Source organism: Carcharhinus amblyrhynchos, chromosome 35 (assembly GCF_965287045.1).
Source record: "Carcharhinus amblyrhynchos chromosome 35, sCarAmb.v2.hapA, whole genome shotgun sequence".
NCBI classification, from domain to species: Eukaryota; Metazoa; Chordata; class Chondrichthyes; order Carcharhiniformes; family Carcharhinidae; genus Carcharhinus; species Carcharhinus amblyrhynchos.
Genome location: NC_137358.1, coordinates 13,742,543 through 13,761,571, shown reverse-complemented (window position 1 = coordinate 13,761,571; position 19,029 = coordinate 13,742,543). Strand labels below are relative to the sequence as shown.

Genomic DNA, 19,029 nt, shown 5'->3' with positions numbered 1-19,029 from the left:
GCTCTTTGAGGATGGGGAGGTGACGGCCGAGTGGTATTATTGCTAGACTATTAATCCAGAAAATCAGCTAATGTTCTACAAACTCAGGTTCGAATCCCACCACGGCAGGTGGTGGAATTTGAATTCAATAAAAATATCTGGAATTAAGAATCTTCTGGTGACCATGAAACCACTGTGGATTGTTGGAAAAATCCATCTGGTTCACTAATGTTCTTTAGGGAAGGAAATCTGCTATCCTTACCCAGTCTGGTCTATATGTGACTCCAGAGCCACAGCAATGTAGTTGACTCTCAACTGCCCTCGGGCAACTAGGGATGGGCAATAAATGCTGGCCAGCCAGCGGCGCCCATGTCCCACGAATGAATAAATAAAAATGAATGTAACAAACACAGTGGACAAAGGGGAACCAGCAGATGTAGTGCATTCCAATTTGGGATTTCCAAAGGGCATTGGTAAAAGTGTTCCACAAGATGATGGCTTTTGGGGGAAATAAATTAGCACGAATAGAAAAACAGTTAACCAACAGGAAGCAGAGAGTTGAAATAAATGGGTCATTTTCAGGTTGGCAAATCTCAACTAGTGGAGTGTCGCAGCGATCAGTGCTTATTTGTAGTCTAATCTTCTGAATTTACAAAGATGGTTAGAGAAGAAAATTGTGAGGAGGACACAGGGACTGCAAAATGATAATAGATGGGTTAAGTGAGTGGACAGAAAGCTAACGGGTGCAGTATATATGTGGTAAAATTGGAGGTAGAAGAATAAAAAAGTAAATATTTAAGTTGGGAGCGTCTGAAGAATATATTGGTACGGGGGATCTGGGTGTCCTCATACATGAATAACAAAAAGGTACAGCAAGTAATTTGAAAGGCAAGTGGAACGATAGACTTTATAACAAGGAGGGTCAAGTATAAAACTAGAGAAGTCTTGCTACAACTGTACAGGGTCACACCTAAAATTCTGTCCACAATTTTGGTCTCCTTACTCAAGGACAGATACATTTCAGAGAAGGTTCACTAGGTTGATCCCTGGGATGAAGGGCTTGTCTTTTGAGAAAGAATTGAGCATGTTGGGCCCTTACACATTGGAAGTTAGAGGAATGAGGTGATTTACTGAAATATATAAGATTCTGAGAGGACATGACAGAGTTAGCTGTCCCCATGCGGGGGGTCAAAGCTCATGATGAACAGGCAGGAAAGTAGCATCAAGGCCAAGACCACAATCAGGTCAACCCATGATCTAGTTCAAGGGGCCATAGAGTCATAGAGGTTTACAGCATGGAAACAGATCCTTTGGCCTAATTTGTCCATGCTTCCCCTTTTTTTTAAACCCCTAAGCTAGTCCCAATTGCCTGCATTTGGTCCATATCCCTCTATACCCATCTTACCCATGGGAGTAGGATATGCTGATGGAATTACAGGAAGAAGGGCCTCCTGGCTGTGAATTGTGGACTGGCCTCTCAGACTATTAGATGTAAATTGCCTGCTTGCTTCTGACGCAATGATACCATTTTTCCTCTTTGACTCTTCATTCTGTACATCTAGCTGTCTGCACCTCTCAATTCCTTGACTCTAGTAATTAGCATGTGTTTACGTCCACTGATGCTTCCAGTCATCTAGGTAAGCTGTTTCCTACTGCTAGGGCAATTTACACCTGTTTCTGTCAAGATGTTTGCTAATCTCGTGACTGGGGAAGTCACATCTTTTGAGTGCTGGCTGCTGCTGTTGTTAGGCAGATTTCTACCTCTTCCTGGGCAGATGGCATCCCATCAATATCTTATTAAATTCTTGTTACTGCAGTTGCTAAACAGATCGATGACCCCGAAACCCTCAAGCAAGTATTTCCAACAGTCCCTTCTCCTTCAAAGCCAATAAGCTCACGTCCTTATTTGTGCTAAAAATAGCAAGGTTTAAGAAAAGACATTCACTTCACTAGAAAATTCTCGACTTAATTTTTTAGAAAACTGCATAAACTATTATGGCTTTGGGGGTAAAAGTGTGGCACAGTGGTTAGTACTGCTGCCTCACAACGCCAGGGACCCGGGCTTGGGTCACTGTCTGTGTGGAGTTTGCATGTTCTTCCCGTATCTGTGTGGGTTTCCTCCGGGTGCTCCGGTTTCCTCCCACAGTCCGAAAGATGTGCTGCTTAGGTGCATTGGCCGTGGTAAATTCTCCCTCAGTGTATCTAAACAGGTGCCAGAGTGTGGCGATTAGGGGATTTTCACAGTAACTACACTGCAGTGTTAATGTAAGCCCACTTGTGACACTAATAAATAAGCTTTAAAACAGATGCTGTCAGGCCTGCTTAGCTCTTCTTGGCAGAGCTGCCATGGGTTCCCTTTGCTGTTCCCCCTTTGTTCTACACTCACAATGCTGCAGTTTTTGGGATCCAGGCACTGGAAGTGTCGAGCCACTTGCAGAATGGCTTCCCGTAAGTCTGCTACCACCTCCGTCTGTTTAATGTTTTTCGCCTTCAGCGCCTCTGCATCTTCATTGTCACCTGCCAACGAGAGAGAGGCAAAGAGTGTTAAAGAAAGGCCGTGAATGAGCACAAGCGCAGGGGTGGCACAGGGGTTAGCACTGCTGCCTCACAGCGTCAGGGGCCTAGGTTCAAATCCGGCCTCAGGTCACTGTCTGTGTGGAGTTTGTGCATTCTCCCCGTGTCTGCGTGGGTTTCCTCCGGGTGCTCTGCTTTCCTCCCACACTCCAAAGATGTGCGGGGTAGATTGATTGGCCGTGCTAAATTTCCCTTTCGTGTCAGGGGGACTAGCAGGGTAAATATGTGCAGTTACAGGGATAGGGCCTGGGTGGGACTGTTGTCGGTACAGGCCTGATGGACCGAATGGCCTCCTTTTGCACTGTAGGGATTCTATGATTTTAAGTGAGAGTAACCAGACCCAAGAGATGCAGTCCAGCCACAATGAGGTGATTAGCATGGATTAAAATTGGCCAAGATGTGGCCAGTCCACAATTCACATCGTACCAATTCATATCATCAGCTCAAGCATCCTGAATGTACGAACTGTAAATGCACTGAATAGGATTGTATGGAGATGAGATGGTGGGGAGGGGCGAGAGAAGAGGCGGGTGAGGAGGAGGGAAAGGGGCGGCGGGGGCAGGGAGGGAAAGGGGCGGGGCAGGGAGGGAAAGGGGCGGGGCGCGGCAGGAAAAGCTGAGAAATCTATAAAATTACATCTCATAAAATAGATGGTAAAATGACTGTATCAGAGCATAGTAATTCCTGATATCTGTGCCTGTCGATAAAATTCCCACTCTGTGAAAAAATCCTGCAGGTGTTGGAAATCTGAAACAAAAGCAGCAAATGCTGGAAATTCTCCAAATCTGGCAGCATCAGAAGGAATGGAAAGATCATTGAACTGAAACACCAGCTGCTTCCCCCTTCACGGTGCTGCCGGGCGCACTGAGAGTTTGCAGCATTTTCTGTTTGTTTCCCCATCCCCGTCTGAGCCACTTTGTGACATCTGTGTCGTGTCTCTTAGTGAGGACGGAATCACCTTACCAAAAAGTAGCGCTCCCAGCCCAGACTTCCGACGTTGGGATTGCCTTCGAACAATCTGCAAGAAAAGGGAACGAAGGAGAGGTATGAGTGAGGCCCTCTCTCACATTTGCAATGTGGATCAGGGGAGGGAGGGATTCGGTGTTGAGAGCTGAACCTCGGTCAGAGTAAGCTGCCAATAAGCATTTCTTTCTGCTATTTTAAAGTCTGATGATGCCGTGCTATTACTATGTATGTCATGCTTTAAGGTTCAGTGTTTTGTTGCAAACAGCCAATTATTTTCTATTGTGGTATAAATGTGAGGAAAGGATATTTCGTCTCAGGTGTAATTCCACTGACAAATTAGCGATTTAAAAAATATCAAAACAAGCTTTATTCGTACAAGTTTAAGAATAACTGTTCACAAAACGAAACAGTTTAACTCTTAATCGTTGAACAATCTTTAAACATGAGAAGAAACACAACTCCTAACTTATCACCATTCAGTTCCAATTAAGCAATATTTCTCTTAAGAGACTTAAAATCCACTTACAAAATAGTTATTAACTGCAGGCATACTTGCTTTGACTTGGGTTAATAACTTTGGAGGTAGATTTTGTGGCGAGAGAGAGAGAAAAAGAGAGGGCTGTTTGTCAGCTGCTATCTTTAAAAAGCTCTCTCCAGCAAATGAACTCAGAAAACTGTTTTTTCCTCGAACACAGCTCCTTCTGTTTCTAGTATCACATGACTGCATGACTCTGGATACACAACTCACCTTTCCATTACTTTAATTAAGGAAAAACCCCATGGGTTGTTTTCTTTAATAAACAAAAGTTCATCAAGCCCGCTGCTACACAAACATTTACTGGCTCAAATGAGTGATTATCCTGCATTCCAGCACCTGCTGTATTCCCTCCAGACAAACTGACTGTTTATAGCAAATCACTGAAACTTAAAACAGTTATCCGTGCTCAGTTTCCTCCCATAGTCTGAAAAACGTGCTCGTTAGGTGCATTGGCTGTGCTAAATTCTCCCTCAGCGTATCCGAACAGACGCCGGAGTGTGGCGGCTAGGGGATTTTCACAGTAACTTCATTGCATTGTTAATGTTAGTGTTAAGTCTGCTTGTGACTAATAAATAAACATGCAGTGACCCACCCCGGCCAGTGTCTCCAACCCTGGGCAGCCTCCCCTCCGCTCCCCAACGCCCCCCCCCCCACCCCCACCCTCCCCCAGTCCCCTCACAATGCTCATGCCCAGTCCCCAGGCAGTGTCAACGCCCAGTCCCCGGCCAGCATTCCCGCCCAGCCTCCATGCAGTGTTCACACATCCTGTGCCAGAGCTCTGTTGCCTCTCCCAGTACAGATGATATTGTGTCCCCAGTGCTGGGATATGGTGTAAACAGCTAATTCCTTGGATCTGCACACACACTGTGCTGCATTACTGACCACACATACCTTTGTGAAATTTGGCATTGTTGCTTGTGGGATCTGGTTCTGGTCTGCAATCAGGTAAGCCAGATGTTTCCTCCTCTGGGTTTCGATCATGACATCTGTCAACGACCCGGCAAGCTTCATCGACTCCTGCGGTGAGACATTTAGCTGCTTATTGTACCTGCAGGTGAGCAGCAAGGTGGCTGCAACCCATTAGGGTCTGAACAGGATTGAAATGAGCTTGGTTGTCCGGTGTCAGAAGCTCTCACAGTGCGAGTTGTCTTCTGCCACGCTTACCCCACAGTTCAACACATCCTTGCCAAACACCCATCCTTGGAAGGGCTACAGTCTCACACCAGCACGGTGATCACTGGCAAGTCGGTGGCAACTGAAGTGATTCCTTGTAGACTTTCCACACTGTTCCATAGCAAATACAATTCAATAGTCTTCCCAACAAAACTAAACTAAAGAAGTTAGATGAGGGCAGTGCAATTGATGTTGTCTCCATGGACTTTAGCAAGGCCATTGACAAGGTACTGCATGGTAGGTTGCTGCATAAAGTTAAATCTCACGGGATCCAGGGTGAGGTATCTAAATTGATACAAATTGGTTTCTTGACAGAAGCCAGAGGGTGGTTGTAGAGAGTTGTTTTTCAAACTGGGGGCCTGTGACTAGCAGTGTGCCTCAGGGATCAGTGCTGGGTCCATTGTTATTTATCATGTATATTAATGATTTAGATGAGAATATAGGAGGCATGGTTAGCAAGTTTGCAGATGACACTAAGCTTGGTGGCATAGTGGACAGTGAAGGAAGTTATCTCCAATTGCAACAGGATCTTGATCAATTGGGCCAGTGGGCTGATGAATGGCAGATAGAGTTTAATTTAGACCAATGCGAGGTGATATATTTAGATAGCTTGAACCAGGGCAGGACTTACTCAGTTAATGGTAAGGCATTGGGGAGAGTTACAAAACAAAGAGATCTAGGGATACATGTTCATAATTCCTTGAAAGTGAAGTCACAGGTGGATAGAGTGGTGAAGAAGGCATTCAGCATGCTTGGCTTCATCGGTCAGAACATTGAATACAGAAGTTGGGAAACCTTGTTGAAGTTATACAAGACATTGGCAAGGCCACACTTGGAATACTGTGTGCAATTCTGGTCACCCTATTATAGAAAGGATATTATTAAACTAGAAAGAGTGCAGAAAATATTTACTAGGATGCTACTAAGACTTGATGGATTGAGTTATAAAGATGGATTGAATGGACTGGGAATTTTTTCTCTGGAGTGTAGGACGCTGAGGGGTGACCTTATAGTGGTCTATAAAATAATGAGGGGCATAGACAAGGAAGATAGTCAATAACTTTTCTCAAACGTAGGGGAGTCTAAAACTTGATGGCACAGGTTTAACGAGAGAGGGGAGAATACAAAAGTGTCCAGGGGGCAATTTTTTTCACACAGATGATGGTAAGTGTCTGGAACAAGCTGTCAGAGGTAGTAGTAGAGGTGAGTACAAATTTATCTTTTAAAAAGCATTTAGACAGTTACATGGGTAAGATGGGTAGAGAGGGATATGGGCCAAATGTGGGCAATTGGGATTAGCTTTGGAGTTTTAAAATTTGGCATGGACAAGTTGGGCCAAAGGGCCAGTTTCCATGCTGTAATGCTCTATAACTCTAATTAAACTATTGCCACAAAGCCAGTCTTCCAGCCCTTAAATCACCAAACCTTTGTCCCATCACACGCTGTTACTAGTTAATTGTTACTGACTGGTCACACACGATAATTTTAGTTTATTATTGATGGACTGCTCTGTCACACACTGTGCTATTACTGACTAACCATATACTGACATTAGTTAATAATTACTGACTGACCACCCCCTGACCTGGGTCTTCACAACAACAGCCAAAGATGTGTAGATGAGGTGGATTAACCATGCCAAGTTGCCTCAGTGTTAGGGTAAATGCATGCGTTTACGGGGAAAGGGCCTGGGTGGGATTGTGGTTGGTGCAAACTCAATGGGCTGAATGGCCTCCTTCTGCACTGTCGGGATTTTACTGCTGTGAAAACGGACAGAAGGACACGGGTTGGCATGGAGAGTGTGAAGGAGTTTGTGTTGTGATTGGGTTGGGGGGGTGGGGATGGGAATGTGAGGGCTGCCTTACATCTTCCTTTGATACAGTGCCAGTGGACCGAGATGGATCTTCCAACCAACCTCCTTCCACACCTGGCAGCCTCCACCCTCGTGCTGGGGTCCAACTCCTAGGGGAGCCCAGTACCCGGAACAGAGAACCCAATCTTTCAGGCTACTTCCTCCCGGATTGGGATTTGCAGAGCAGGGGAACGTCCCAAATCTGTACTTCCCACCCTGGGACTGAAAATCCACTGCGTTATCAGTTAGTTATCACTGATCGGCTGCTCTGTCACAGGTATTAAATCTCTGGGAACTGGACTGTTAACATGAGCTGCCCTGGCCCACAGCTGCTGAAAGGTTTTGAACATCACTATACCTTGATGAGGACCTCTGGGTCTTCAATCTGTGAGGGAATGTCCGACAAGGTGTTGAAGATGGACGCTGAGTTTTCGGACTGGATGAGTTCCTCTTCCTATAGAAGCAACAAAGTTCTGTTAAATTCACCTCATGCTCCAACATCCCCAGTTACAGACTACCACATGCAGCAGGATCACACAAGCAGAAATGAATCATCGGATTACTACAGTGCCGAAGGAGGCCATTCAGCCCATCGTTTCTCTTTAAGGTGTCACAAGTACGCTTACGTTAACGCTGCAATGAATTTACTGTGAAATTCCCCTAGTCGCCACACTCCAATGCCTATTCGGATACACTGCTGGAGAAGTTAGCACGGCCAATGCACCTAACCAGCACGTCCTTCGGACTGTGGGAGGAAACCAGAGCACCCGGAGGAAGCCCACGCAGACACGGAGAGGATGTGCAAACTCCACATGGACTGTGACCCAAGCCGGGAATCGAACCTGCGTCCCTGGCGCTTGAGGCAGCAGTGCTAACCACTCTGCTTGCACCGACAACAATCTCGTTCAAGTGTATTTACCTTGCTAAACCCCCTGACGCTAAGTGGTAGTGTAGCGTGGCCAATCCACCTAACCCACATATCTTTGGAGTGTGGGAGGAAACCAAAGCACCCGGAGGAAACCCACAAAGACACAGGGAGAACATGCAAACTCCACACAGACAGTCACCCAAGGCTGGAATCGAACCCAGGTCCGTGGCGCTGTGAGGCAGCAATGCTAATTCACAGTGTGTGGGAATGGGTCAGTTGGCACGTGCATCTGGCATTTCTTTGGAGGAATGCTGACTAGGGGACATGAAAACCTCCTTGATCTTCTTCAAGCAGAATTTCACAGATATTGGTGCAGATCTTGGGTCAATAAGCCAGAAGCTAAGGCCCCCAGCGTTCCAGCAATGCTGCATTCTCTCATCGTTGAGTAAAGCGATGCAAAATGGAACTGTTCCCGTAGCGGTAAGTCAGAGCCAGGTGGGGCTGACGATGCACACAGGTGGAAAACACGGATGTTACTCTTAAGACGGGGTTCCAGAAATACGTTCAGTCAAACGTTACCCAGTTCTGCCACATCAATTACTTTCTTAAACATTTTTATACTCTCATTTCAGTACCAACTCTCTCCCTGCCATCAGACAGAGTTATAAGAGCTTCTGACAATATAAGTTATTTACACTCAAAATTACAATCATAGAATCCTTACAGTGCAGATAGAGGCCATTCAGCCCATCGAGTCTGCACCAACTCTCAGACAGAGCATCCCACTCAGGCCCTATCCTCATAACCCCACATACTTACCCAGCTAATCCCCATAACCTAGACCTAAATTGACACCAAGGGGCAATTTAGCATGGAGAATCCACCTAACTAATATGTCTTTTGGACTGTGGGAAGAAACCGGAGCACCCAGAGGAAACCCACACAGACACAGGGAGAACGTGCAAACTCCATATAGACAGTGACCAGAGGCCAGGATCGACTCCGGGTCCCTGGTGCTGTGGGGAAGAAATGCCAACCATTGTGCCACCCCAATTAGTATCAGTGTTCACTATTCACTCAATATCAGGGGAGGTAGGACTATTCACCACTGTCAATACAGGATCCCATGGAATTTACTACAATCATCATTGACACGGAAGTGTCCAGCTGGCAGTGCACCACCCCACCCCAATCACTCCTCTTGGCCTTCCTTGTGCTACACCCATGTGGTGCTAGACTACGTGGAACTAGATGTAGTCAGAAATAGTATGGATGCAGCTGCATTGCATCATTTTTCCCAAATGTTCCCTCGCTGCCATAGCTCCATGTCAGTCTGTTTACCTTCATTTTGAGCATCCCCAGTGTGATCTGGAACAGCAGCACAGAGCCCTCGCAGAAGAACAGGTCCCAGACCCGGAGGAGGATGTTGATGTGCACAACACTGGCAAAGGCAGTCAGAAACCAGTGCAGGGTGATCAAAGACAGCTCTGTAAGAGACACAAAACAGGACAGAGTTAGAAGATTTTAACTTCTCTAATGAACAGCCAAGCAAAAGGCACAGGCAATCCTTTACCTAGCATGTAAAAATCCAACCAGGGATGGTGCGTAGTGGATCCAGTAATGGGGAACGCAATTCAGAACAGATAAGACAAGGGAGCTTGGGGAACGTTGAGGCAATAGTGATCACACCATAATACAGTCCAAAAGACTGAGAAGACCACAACTGGTCGCGACCAAAATAGGAAATTTGCAAATGTTAATTGGAAGAAACTGGAACCAGGGAAATTGAAACAGAAAAAAAACACCACACTCTGAACTTTAGACACAATCAGAATAGATCCCACAATTTATTTAACAACCCACCCAGATATCAGTGATCACAGACAGCCACAACAAACCTTTAAATTCTATTTTCTCAATGAGGAATTTTGTTTTTTTTTTGTCATATAGCCTCCAATTTCCCTCAACAGCAGCTCCAACTTAGCCTGGAAGCCCTTGTGCCTCTTCTTCCTACAAGGAGTTTCGGGCAACCCATCTCCAGCTCAGATTATCCCGACAGCAGCTCACCACCCAGGCATTCAATCGCATTGTCCAAGGCTGGCTAGGCTGCACGCACTGACAAACCATCTCCACCATCCCAGCTAGCCAGCTGCACTGGGCTGCTCACCAGGGCTTCTCTTTGCCCCAACTGTCAGCTTCACGGAGCAGGCAGCTTCACAACTGCTTGTAGGGGTTCTCTGAACCCCAACTCCTCAGCGGCACGGAGCTACCATTGCTCCAGGGCTTCCCCTGAGCCCCAACACCTCAGCAGCACAGAGCAAGCCTTGCTCCAAGGCTTCCCGACCCCAACCCCTCAGCAGCATGGAGCTAGCATTGCTCCAGGGTTTACCTGAGCCCCAACCGAAGAGCAGCATGGAGCTAGCCTTGCTCCGGGGTCTCCCTGAGCTCTAACACCTCAGCAGCATGGAGTTACCACTGCAACAGGGCTTCCCCTGAGCCCAACATCTCAGCAGCATGGAGTTACCACTGCAACAGGGCTTCCCCTGAGCCCAACATCTCAGCAGCATGGAGCTACCATTGCCCCAAGGCTTCCCCTGAGCCCCAGCAGCAAAAAAGTTAGTTACATTTGTCACCTCTTCCACTCCAGACTAATCTTGCCATATGGGCTTGTTTTTTCACGCCATGTATCTTGTTATGTGGTTCTTGTCCCAGCCACCAAATGGAACCTGGAACCACGCACTCACAACCCACCCTGTGTTTGCACAGCAGAGCGGGAAATACCGGGTGTTATTGGCATTGGCCTCCGTCCCAAAAATATATTTTAAAAATCCAAAAACATTGCCTCACAATTTACAAAACCATTAATACCATAAAGAACACTCAATCAAGTCAGGAGCCCAGGAGCAGAGTAGATAGCAAACCAGCCAGAAAATAGGAAAACTTGCAAAATTAGCCTTCAGTTGACAAACAAAGTTACTAAAGATAAAAAGGTTGCACGTTCCTGTACGACGAATAAGGAGGCTGCATGCTCCTTGGAAAGTGACTAAGTAGGCTGGAGGAGCAGATACACAAATTTCAGTAATAGTGACCATGAAACCATTGTCGATTGTCGGGAAAACCCATCTGGTTCACTAATGTCCTTTAGGGAAGGAAATCTGCCATCCTTACCTGGTCTGGCCTACACCAGAGCCACAGCAATGTGATTGATTCTCAACTGCTCTCTGAAATGGCCAAGTTAGCCACTCGGTAGTCAGCATCACCTTCTCAAGGGCAACTAGGGATGGGCAATTAATGCTGGCCAGCCAGCGATGCCCATGCCCCACGAATGAATAAAAAGTAAACATGGCATAGGGTGGCCACATACAGAGCCTCAGTCATCTTAATCGGGCTCTCTCCACAGGGAGAATTAACTGGCACACACGCCAGGTTACTCCTGCATCATTCCGAATTGATTCTACATCAGTTGCTATCTTCAAATCTGAGATAAAGTTTTGTTAAGCAAGGATATTAAAGGATATGGGCCAATCGCTGGTATATGGAGTTAGACCACAGATCAGCCATGATCTCATTAAACGGCAGAACAGGCTTGATGGGCTGAATGGCCTACTCTAATTCCTATCCGAAAGGATAGGTGTATGTTCCAACTTGCCCAATCTGTATGTAAGACATTAATTATTAGTGTCACAAGTAGGCTTACATTAACACTGCAATGAAGTTACTGTGAAAATCCCCCAGTCGCCACACTCTGGCGCCCTGTTCGGGTATACTGAGGGAGAATTTAGCACGGCCAATCCATCGAACCAGCAGGAGACCCACGCAGACATGGGGAGAACGTGCAGACTCTGCACAACCAGTTACCCAAGCCAGGAATCGAACCCGGCTCCCTGGTGCTGTGAGGTAGCAGTGCTAACCACTGTACCACCATGCCACCCAGGGATAGCAGGTGAGTACACTGCAGGTGCTGAGGATAGCTTATACTGACTTACATCAAACCCACCCCACCATCAATCTGCCAAATGGGGGATGTCTGATTTATCAAAAGATCAGTACGTCTCTTACCGATGTCATGTTCCTGGAGGAGTTTGTCCAGCCGGGGAATGTACTGCACTATCAAGTGCCGCAGAACTCGCTGGTCTGTCTGCACGCCCAACAGTGTGGTGCTGAAGTACGAAGGAGGAACCAGGTCCTCGATAATGGCGCACATCATCCAGAAAGCGTCCTCCTCCTCCAGGAACAGCAGCAGGCAAGCTGCAACCTGCCCAAGAAAACCAAGAGTTATCCTGGAGAACACCACCAAACGTCACCGGGTAAGATGGAAACCAGGAGGCCAGGCAGCAGGCCCAGCCCAGACCTTCCCTTCGATACAGTGTCCCTTTACCATGCCGTGTATTTTGCGATTCTCAATGTAAATCAGACAGATTATCAAATCTATTGGAACAGAAGAAACAGATGCCAACAACCAGTGAAACTCCGCCACACAATGATGGGCGGCATGGTAGCACAGTGGTTAGCATTGCTGCCTCACAGTGCCAGGTATCTGGGTTCGATTCCGGCCTTGGTTTGTGTGGAGTTAGCATGTTCTCCCTGTATCTGCGTGGGTTTCCTCCGAGTGCTCCGGTTCCCTCCCACAGTCCAAAAATGTGCGGGTTAGGTTGATTGGCCATGTTAAATTGACCTAGTGTTAGGGGGACTAGCAGGGTAAATATGTGGGGTTACGGGAGTGGGGCTTGGGTGGGAGTGTGGTCGGTGCAGACTTGATGGGCCGAATGGCTTCTTTCTGCATAAAGGGACGGTATGATTGTATGTATGATTGTGTAGTTAGCCACAGCTGGGAGCAGTGACCGAAACTCTGATCTGGGTGTCTTGAATCAAAAAAGGTTGACCTGCAGTTACAACAAGGAAGATTGAGTATAACTCCACGTACCTCCCTGGGGCCATATCCATTGATACCACTGCAGGAACATTGGAGCAGGGGTTCTCAAACTGACTCCCCTGTCGGGGGGGGTCGGAAGATGAGATTTTGGGTTTGTGAGCTCCAATGCAGCAATGGCTGCAACAAAGCTTCAAATGACTCCTGACAGCTGCGAGTCGCTTGTTTATTTTTATTGGCCTGCGTGGCCTTATTAAACACTGCCCAAGGCCCAATTGCAGCAACAACAGGCAGTAAGAGGTAGCTGCTTGTTTGAACTGCAGACACAGCTCCTTTTAATCATTCCGCACCATGGTCAACAAATGAGGAAGCCACTCCCACCACCACGTACCCCCAGGGCTTATTAAATTCATACGCCAGGGTCACACAGCGTCTGAGGCACCAAGATAGGGTCACACCTGGAAAAGTTTGGGAAGCGCTGCCTTAGAGAAAGGAAGGTTGAGAGAAGGTTTGATGGAGGCGTTTAAAATCACAAGGGTCTGGATACGATAGACAGGGAGATACTGTTGCTGGAAGGGTCTAGAACAAAAGGACACCAATGTGAAAAAGGAGGTGACTGGAGGAAAGTCTTTTTTATGCAGTGACCGGTTAGGATATAATCCCTATAGTGCAGAAAGAGGTCATTCGGCCCATCAAGTTTGCACCAGCAATGGTCCCATCCAGGCCCTATCCCTGTAATATCACGTATTTACCCTGCTAATCCCCCTGACATTCAGGGGCAATTTAGCATGGATAATCCACCTAACCAGCTCATCTTTGGACAATAAGAGGCAATTTAGCATGGCCAATCCACCTAACCTGCACATCTTTGGACACTAAGGGGCAATTTAGCATGGCCAATCCCCCTAACCTGTACATCTTTGGGAGTGTAGGAGGAAACCGGAGCACCCAGAGGAAACCCATGCAGCCACAGGGAGAACATGCAATCTCCATGAGAACAGTCACTCGAGGCTGGAATTGAATTCACCACAGTGGTAATCACCGTGCCACCATGCCGCCCGATTTGGAATGCTTGACAGTGTGCTGGAGACAGATTCAATTGTGGCTTCTGAAAGGGCGGGGGAGTGGGACTGCAGACAGCCAGCACAGGCATAATGCGTCTGTGCTGTAATATGCTATAAATCTGTAACAAGCAATGCTGGATCTAGCAGGGAATTAAAATTGACGGGCTGATATCCCTGGAGAGAAACAGGACAATGTGAGACAACCTATTAGATTAGCAGAGGAAGCTATGGCTCTACACATTAAGGAATGATACTATTAAAATGCCATCTGCTGAACTAGACTCCAAACATATCTGGTAGATTTGTTAGTCAAAGCTGTTAATTTGTCAGCTAAACAAGGAGTCTAAACCTTGCAGCCTGGACGTCAATATGTTGCGCTAATTAGAGTCCTAGTTAGTGTGATTTACGGTGCAACAGCAGTTAAATACAAGTTAATAAATCTGTTAATTAATAACGTTTCCTCCAGCACTTCGTAAAGTCTTTATCTTTTAATCAGGGAATGCTGTTAGTCATAAGTGAGTCAACATAGAAAAGTCGGGTAATGCTTTTATTGCCTGACCCGCTAATGACTTTGTCAAGAAGAAATTAAATGTTGTTTGGTAGTACCAAGCTGAAATATTGCTGAAAAGAGAGACATGTTGTCGAAGCTTTTCATCTTGCACTCATCAGAACAAATGCAAGAATGCCAAGTTTCAAATGATCAAATTTATACTGCAGGAGAAAAGGGGCTTATCTGTTGGCAAGTCAACTCTCTGATTGCTTTCTCCATGGCAATGTCTTAACCAATAAGGAACTACAGGCTCCCCAAGCTCCTTGGTAATTCAAATAAGCTAGATTCCTTGAACATATTCCTTTTTTTTGCAGAGGTGACCCTGTTTATGAGTGTATGTTGCTTCTAGCAAATGTTAATGAGTCACATGCTAAGATTATCTTAAATTGGTTGTTGATGTAGTTATCAGCACATACAGGATTATTCAGTGAGTGATGACCAATCGTGGAATCACATCTAATGTTAGCTGTTTTATTTGGGTTTTGTAAGCAGGGGTTAGTCAGGTACAATTGAGTACAAAAGCCAGTGGCACAGTGGTCAGCACTGCTGCTTCACAGCGCCAGGGTTCAATTCTAACCTCGGGTGACCGTCTGTGTGGAGTTTGCACATTCTCCCGTGTTTGCGTGGGTTACCTCCGGGTGCTCCGGTTTTCTCTCTCAGTCCAAACATGCACAGGTTAAGTGGATTAGCCATGCTAAATTGCCCCTTAGTATTAGAGGAATTAGCAGGGTAAATATGAGGGGTTACAGGGACAGGGTCTAGCTGGGATTGTTATCAGTGCAGGCTCAATGGGCTGAATGGCCTCCTTCTGAATTGTAGGGATTCTATAATTCTAATCTGTACTCTGCCCATTATGAATAACTGAGGCAACATGCAATTAAGTTACTGTGAAAATCCCCTAGTCGCCACACTCCGGCACCTGTTCGGGGACACTGAGGGAGAATTTAGCACGGCCAATGCATCCTAACCAGTATGTCTTTTGGAAGAAACTGGAGCACCCGGAGAAAACCCATGCAGACACGCAGAGAATGTGTAAACTCCACACACTGACCCAAGCCGGGAATTGAACCCGGGTCCCTGGCACTGTGAGGCAGCAGTGCTAACCATTGTGCCACCCTTGTGTATATGGGTTAATTGGTAATTTTATCGTCCATACTGGGTGTTGGAGAGTTGGCTTTGATGGGAGTTAAATTCGAAGAGAGTGGGGCTTGGAAGGGAGTTACGAGTTCTGGAGAGCTGGGGCTTAGGTGATTGCAATTGCCTTGTCTCACCTGATAAGGAACGTGCAGCAAACAGGGGCACATTCTAACCACAGTCCTTACCATTCCTGTGCCCTGGCAATACCCAATCTCAGGGTATAGCCACGCTAGCCCACGTAGGATTCTCCGTAATCTCGGAATGCCAACGCTGTTTATGTTGGAGAAGCAGGTGTTACTCGGCATTGTGCGAAGCAGGTCTTTCTCGATCTGGAAGAGAAAAGAAGCAGGCAACTTGACTGCCAAATACCAATCTGATCTAAGTGGCAAACCACGGCTGCTGCCAGGAAATATCATCACTCCTACACAAAATTAGCGGTTATATTCACAGTGCTTTGTTTGCTCTTTTATGGCCTTATTAACATGCGTCATCACTTCTTGTTTTTTTTAAAAACAGTGTGTGCAGTGATCACCAAGCCAGGCAACAGCTTGCGCAGAGGCTAAATGGAGCTCTGAGTCCTCTGCTGGATTTCGTCAGGGAGGGGCTGTCTTCAATGACGAGTCATTGATTTGATTTATTATTGACACGTATTAGTATACAGTGAAAAGTATTGTTTATTGCGCGTTATACAGACAAAGCATACCATTCATAGAGAAGGAAAGGAGATGGTGCAGAATGTAGTGTTACAGTCATAGCTAGGGTGTAGCGAAAGCTCAACCTTAGTGCAAGGTAGGTCCATTCAAAAGTCTAATGACAGCAGCAGGGAAGAAGTTGTTCTTGAGTCAGTTGGTACATGACCTCAGATTTTTGTATCTTTTTTCCAATGGAAGGTGGAGGAAGAGAGAATGTCCAGGGTGCGTGGGGTCCTTGATTATGCTGGCTGCTTTGCCAAGGCAGCGGGAAATGTAGGTAGCGTCAGTGGATGGGAGGCTGGTTTGCGTGATGGATTGGGCTACATTCACAACCTTTTGTAATTACTTGAGGTCTTGGGCAGAGCAGGAGCCGTAGAAGCAGTGATACAACCAGAAAGGATGCTTTCTATGGTGTATCTATAAAAGTTGGTGAGAGTTGTAGCTAAAATGCCAAATTTCCTTAGTCTTCTGAGAAAGTAGAGGCATTGGTGGACTTTCTTAAAATTATAGTGTCGGCATGGGGGGCCAGGACAGGTTATTGGGGCACCACAGCTGCAGCCCGACTTTCCTGCAAGGCCCCCAGTTGTGCCAACATGAACAGAAAATGCTGGAGAAACTCAGCAGGTCTGACAGCATCCGCGGAGAAAGAATGGAGCCAACGTTGAGTCTGGAAGATGCATTGTCAGAGCACACAGGTCCCACTTGTGCCAATTTGCTGCACAAAGGACTTGGTCAGTGTTTCCGCAGGCGAAGAATGCCTAGTGTTAGCGTGGCAGGTTGAAGCCAGGGCTGGGGTCTGTGATGAGGAAATTATTTTTAATGGTGGTGTGTTGGTTTCAAAAGAAAAAAGAAAACTGCTTTTGTGATTTGTGTATCCGCACTCCTTGTTCCATGTGCTCTCTCGCCCATTTCGACACTTACTTTCAAAAGGAGCACATGACATCTTTATTCTGCTTATCAAAACGTTCCACCTCATGCTTTTCTACATTGAAGTTCGTTTGCTAATTGCATAACCATTCTGCAAATTTATTAATGACTTCATTGCAATTCTCCACTGCATTAACCACACTGCTGATTTGATGAACTGCACTTTCTGAAATGGTATTTCAGACGCCTGATACACAAATCACTTACACAAATGGTTCAATCAGTGATCCTTTGTGGGACATCACTTCTCACCTTTTGCTATTTAACCCTTGCTCTTGGTTTAGCCAGTGGGCTATCCATTCTACTAACTGTCCCCTGGCTCCACATGTTCAGAATTTAGACAAGAATCAGCTACACAGAACCTAATAAAAGGCCTTTTGGAAATCTAAATGTATTGGGTGGGATTTTCTGTGCCTCCCCCTCCCTCTCTCTGAGGTGCATGTTCCGCAGTGGTGGAGGCAACCCGCTATTAGTCAATGGCGGGATTTACTGTGTCCCGCTTTTTGTCGATGGGTTTTCCCATTGTATGCACCCCCCACTGCCCAGGAATCCGTAGTGGGGTGGGGGGGGGGGTTGCCGCTGGTGGGAACGACCAGAAAATTCTTGCCATCGTGTTTACGGAATTATCCGTCTTTCTCCTTCCTGTCATTTCAAAGTATTTAGTTGGATTGATTGACGGGCATCTTTTCAAACACATTCCGATCACTATTTATAGCAGCTTTGAGGTTTTCTTTTGAATTATATCTTGCGTAAGGACTCTACTATTTTTCCTCGTACCCAACTTAAGCTGGGTAATGTCTAACTCTCAGGACTTGTTCTCGTTCCCATGTGATATCATCAGAGGTCTGTGATATTTCCTTAATGATGCACTTATCCAAGTTTGTTTCAAAATGCAGAGGTACAATCCATCCGTCTGGCGCCACAGAGGGATTCTAAAAAAAGCAATGCCTCAAATTCTCATGTTTAAAACCCTTCATGTGCACATCTCTTCTCATCTCTGTAACCTCCTCCAAGCTTTCCACCACACCTCTTTGCAGAACTCTTCATGCTCCTGTGGTCTTATTGAGAAAGCTTATTTCAGCGTACCAGTGAGAATCCACATTCCCTCACTGACCCTCTCTATCTCCCCTCCTATAGGGCACTCCTTAAAACACATTTCAAAGGACCAGCCCCTGGTTGCCTCTCCGGTTATCACCTTCTGTGTGTTGGTATGAATTTTTATTGTATTGCTCCTTCTCCTTGGAATGTCAGGCACTGTACATGTAGCTGCACAGTGGCATGGTGGTTAACACTGCTGCCTCACAGCATCAGGGAACCCGGGGTCAATTCTGGCCTTGTGGAGTTTGCACATTCTTCCCATGTCTGTGTGGGTTTCCTCCAAAGATGTGCAGGTTAGGTGGATTGGCCATGGTCAAATGCCCCTTAGGGGTAGGTTAGGTGGATTAGTGGGGTAAGTACGTGGGGTTACAGGAATAGGACCATGCTATATTGGAGAGTTGGTGCAGAATCGTGGGCTGAATGGCCTCCTTCTGCATTGCAGGGATTCTATGATTTATATAAGCTGTTTCACTCCAGCCATTTCCATTCCCTCACCTGTTTAGCTGCAATGCTACCATCATTGGAGCTGTTCTTGGCGATGTCACGGTACGAGGTTTCTGTATTCCGTTTCTTCTGCAGAGCACCTGACAACCGCATCCAGATCTAGAGAGAGATTGACCAAGGAAGGAGAATGTCAGCAATAAAACACCACACAGCAAGAACTTTAAACCAGTACAACTGAGGGAAGGAACTTGGGAGAAATGAAAGAAGCCGAAATGTGAACAAAATAGGAAAGCATCA

The 19,029-nt window shown here is 46.4% G+C and overlaps 1 protein-coding gene across 1 annotated transcript in view; it reads right to left on the bottom strand.

Moving 5' to 3' along the window:
* sgsm3 (small G protein signaling modulator 3) overlaps nucleotides 1–19,029 on the bottom strand; it is a 73,087-nt gene that overhangs the window by 6,341 nt on the left and 47,717 nt on the right. The window contains exons 6-13 of the mRNA XM_080217355.1: nucleotides 18,784–18,891; nucleotides 15,757–15,900; nucleotides 12,010–12,205; nucleotides 9,292–9,437; nucleotides 7,441–7,536; nucleotides 4,949–5,074; nucleotides 3,517–3,571; nucleotides 2,366–2,496 (exon numbers count right to left, since the gene is read on the bottom strand). Coding sequence (XP_080073481.1) covers nucleotides 2,366–2,496; nucleotides 3,517–3,571; nucleotides 4,949–5,074; nucleotides 7,441–7,536; nucleotides 9,292–9,437; nucleotides 12,010–12,205; nucleotides 15,757–15,900; nucleotides 18,784–18,891 — 1,002 coding nt within the window. The remainder of the gene's footprint in view (nucleotides 1–2,365; nucleotides 2,497–3,516; nucleotides 3,572–4,948; nucleotides 5,075–7,440; nucleotides 7,537–9,291; nucleotides 9,438–12,009; nucleotides 12,206–15,756; nucleotides 15,901–18,783; nucleotides 18,892–19,029) is intronic.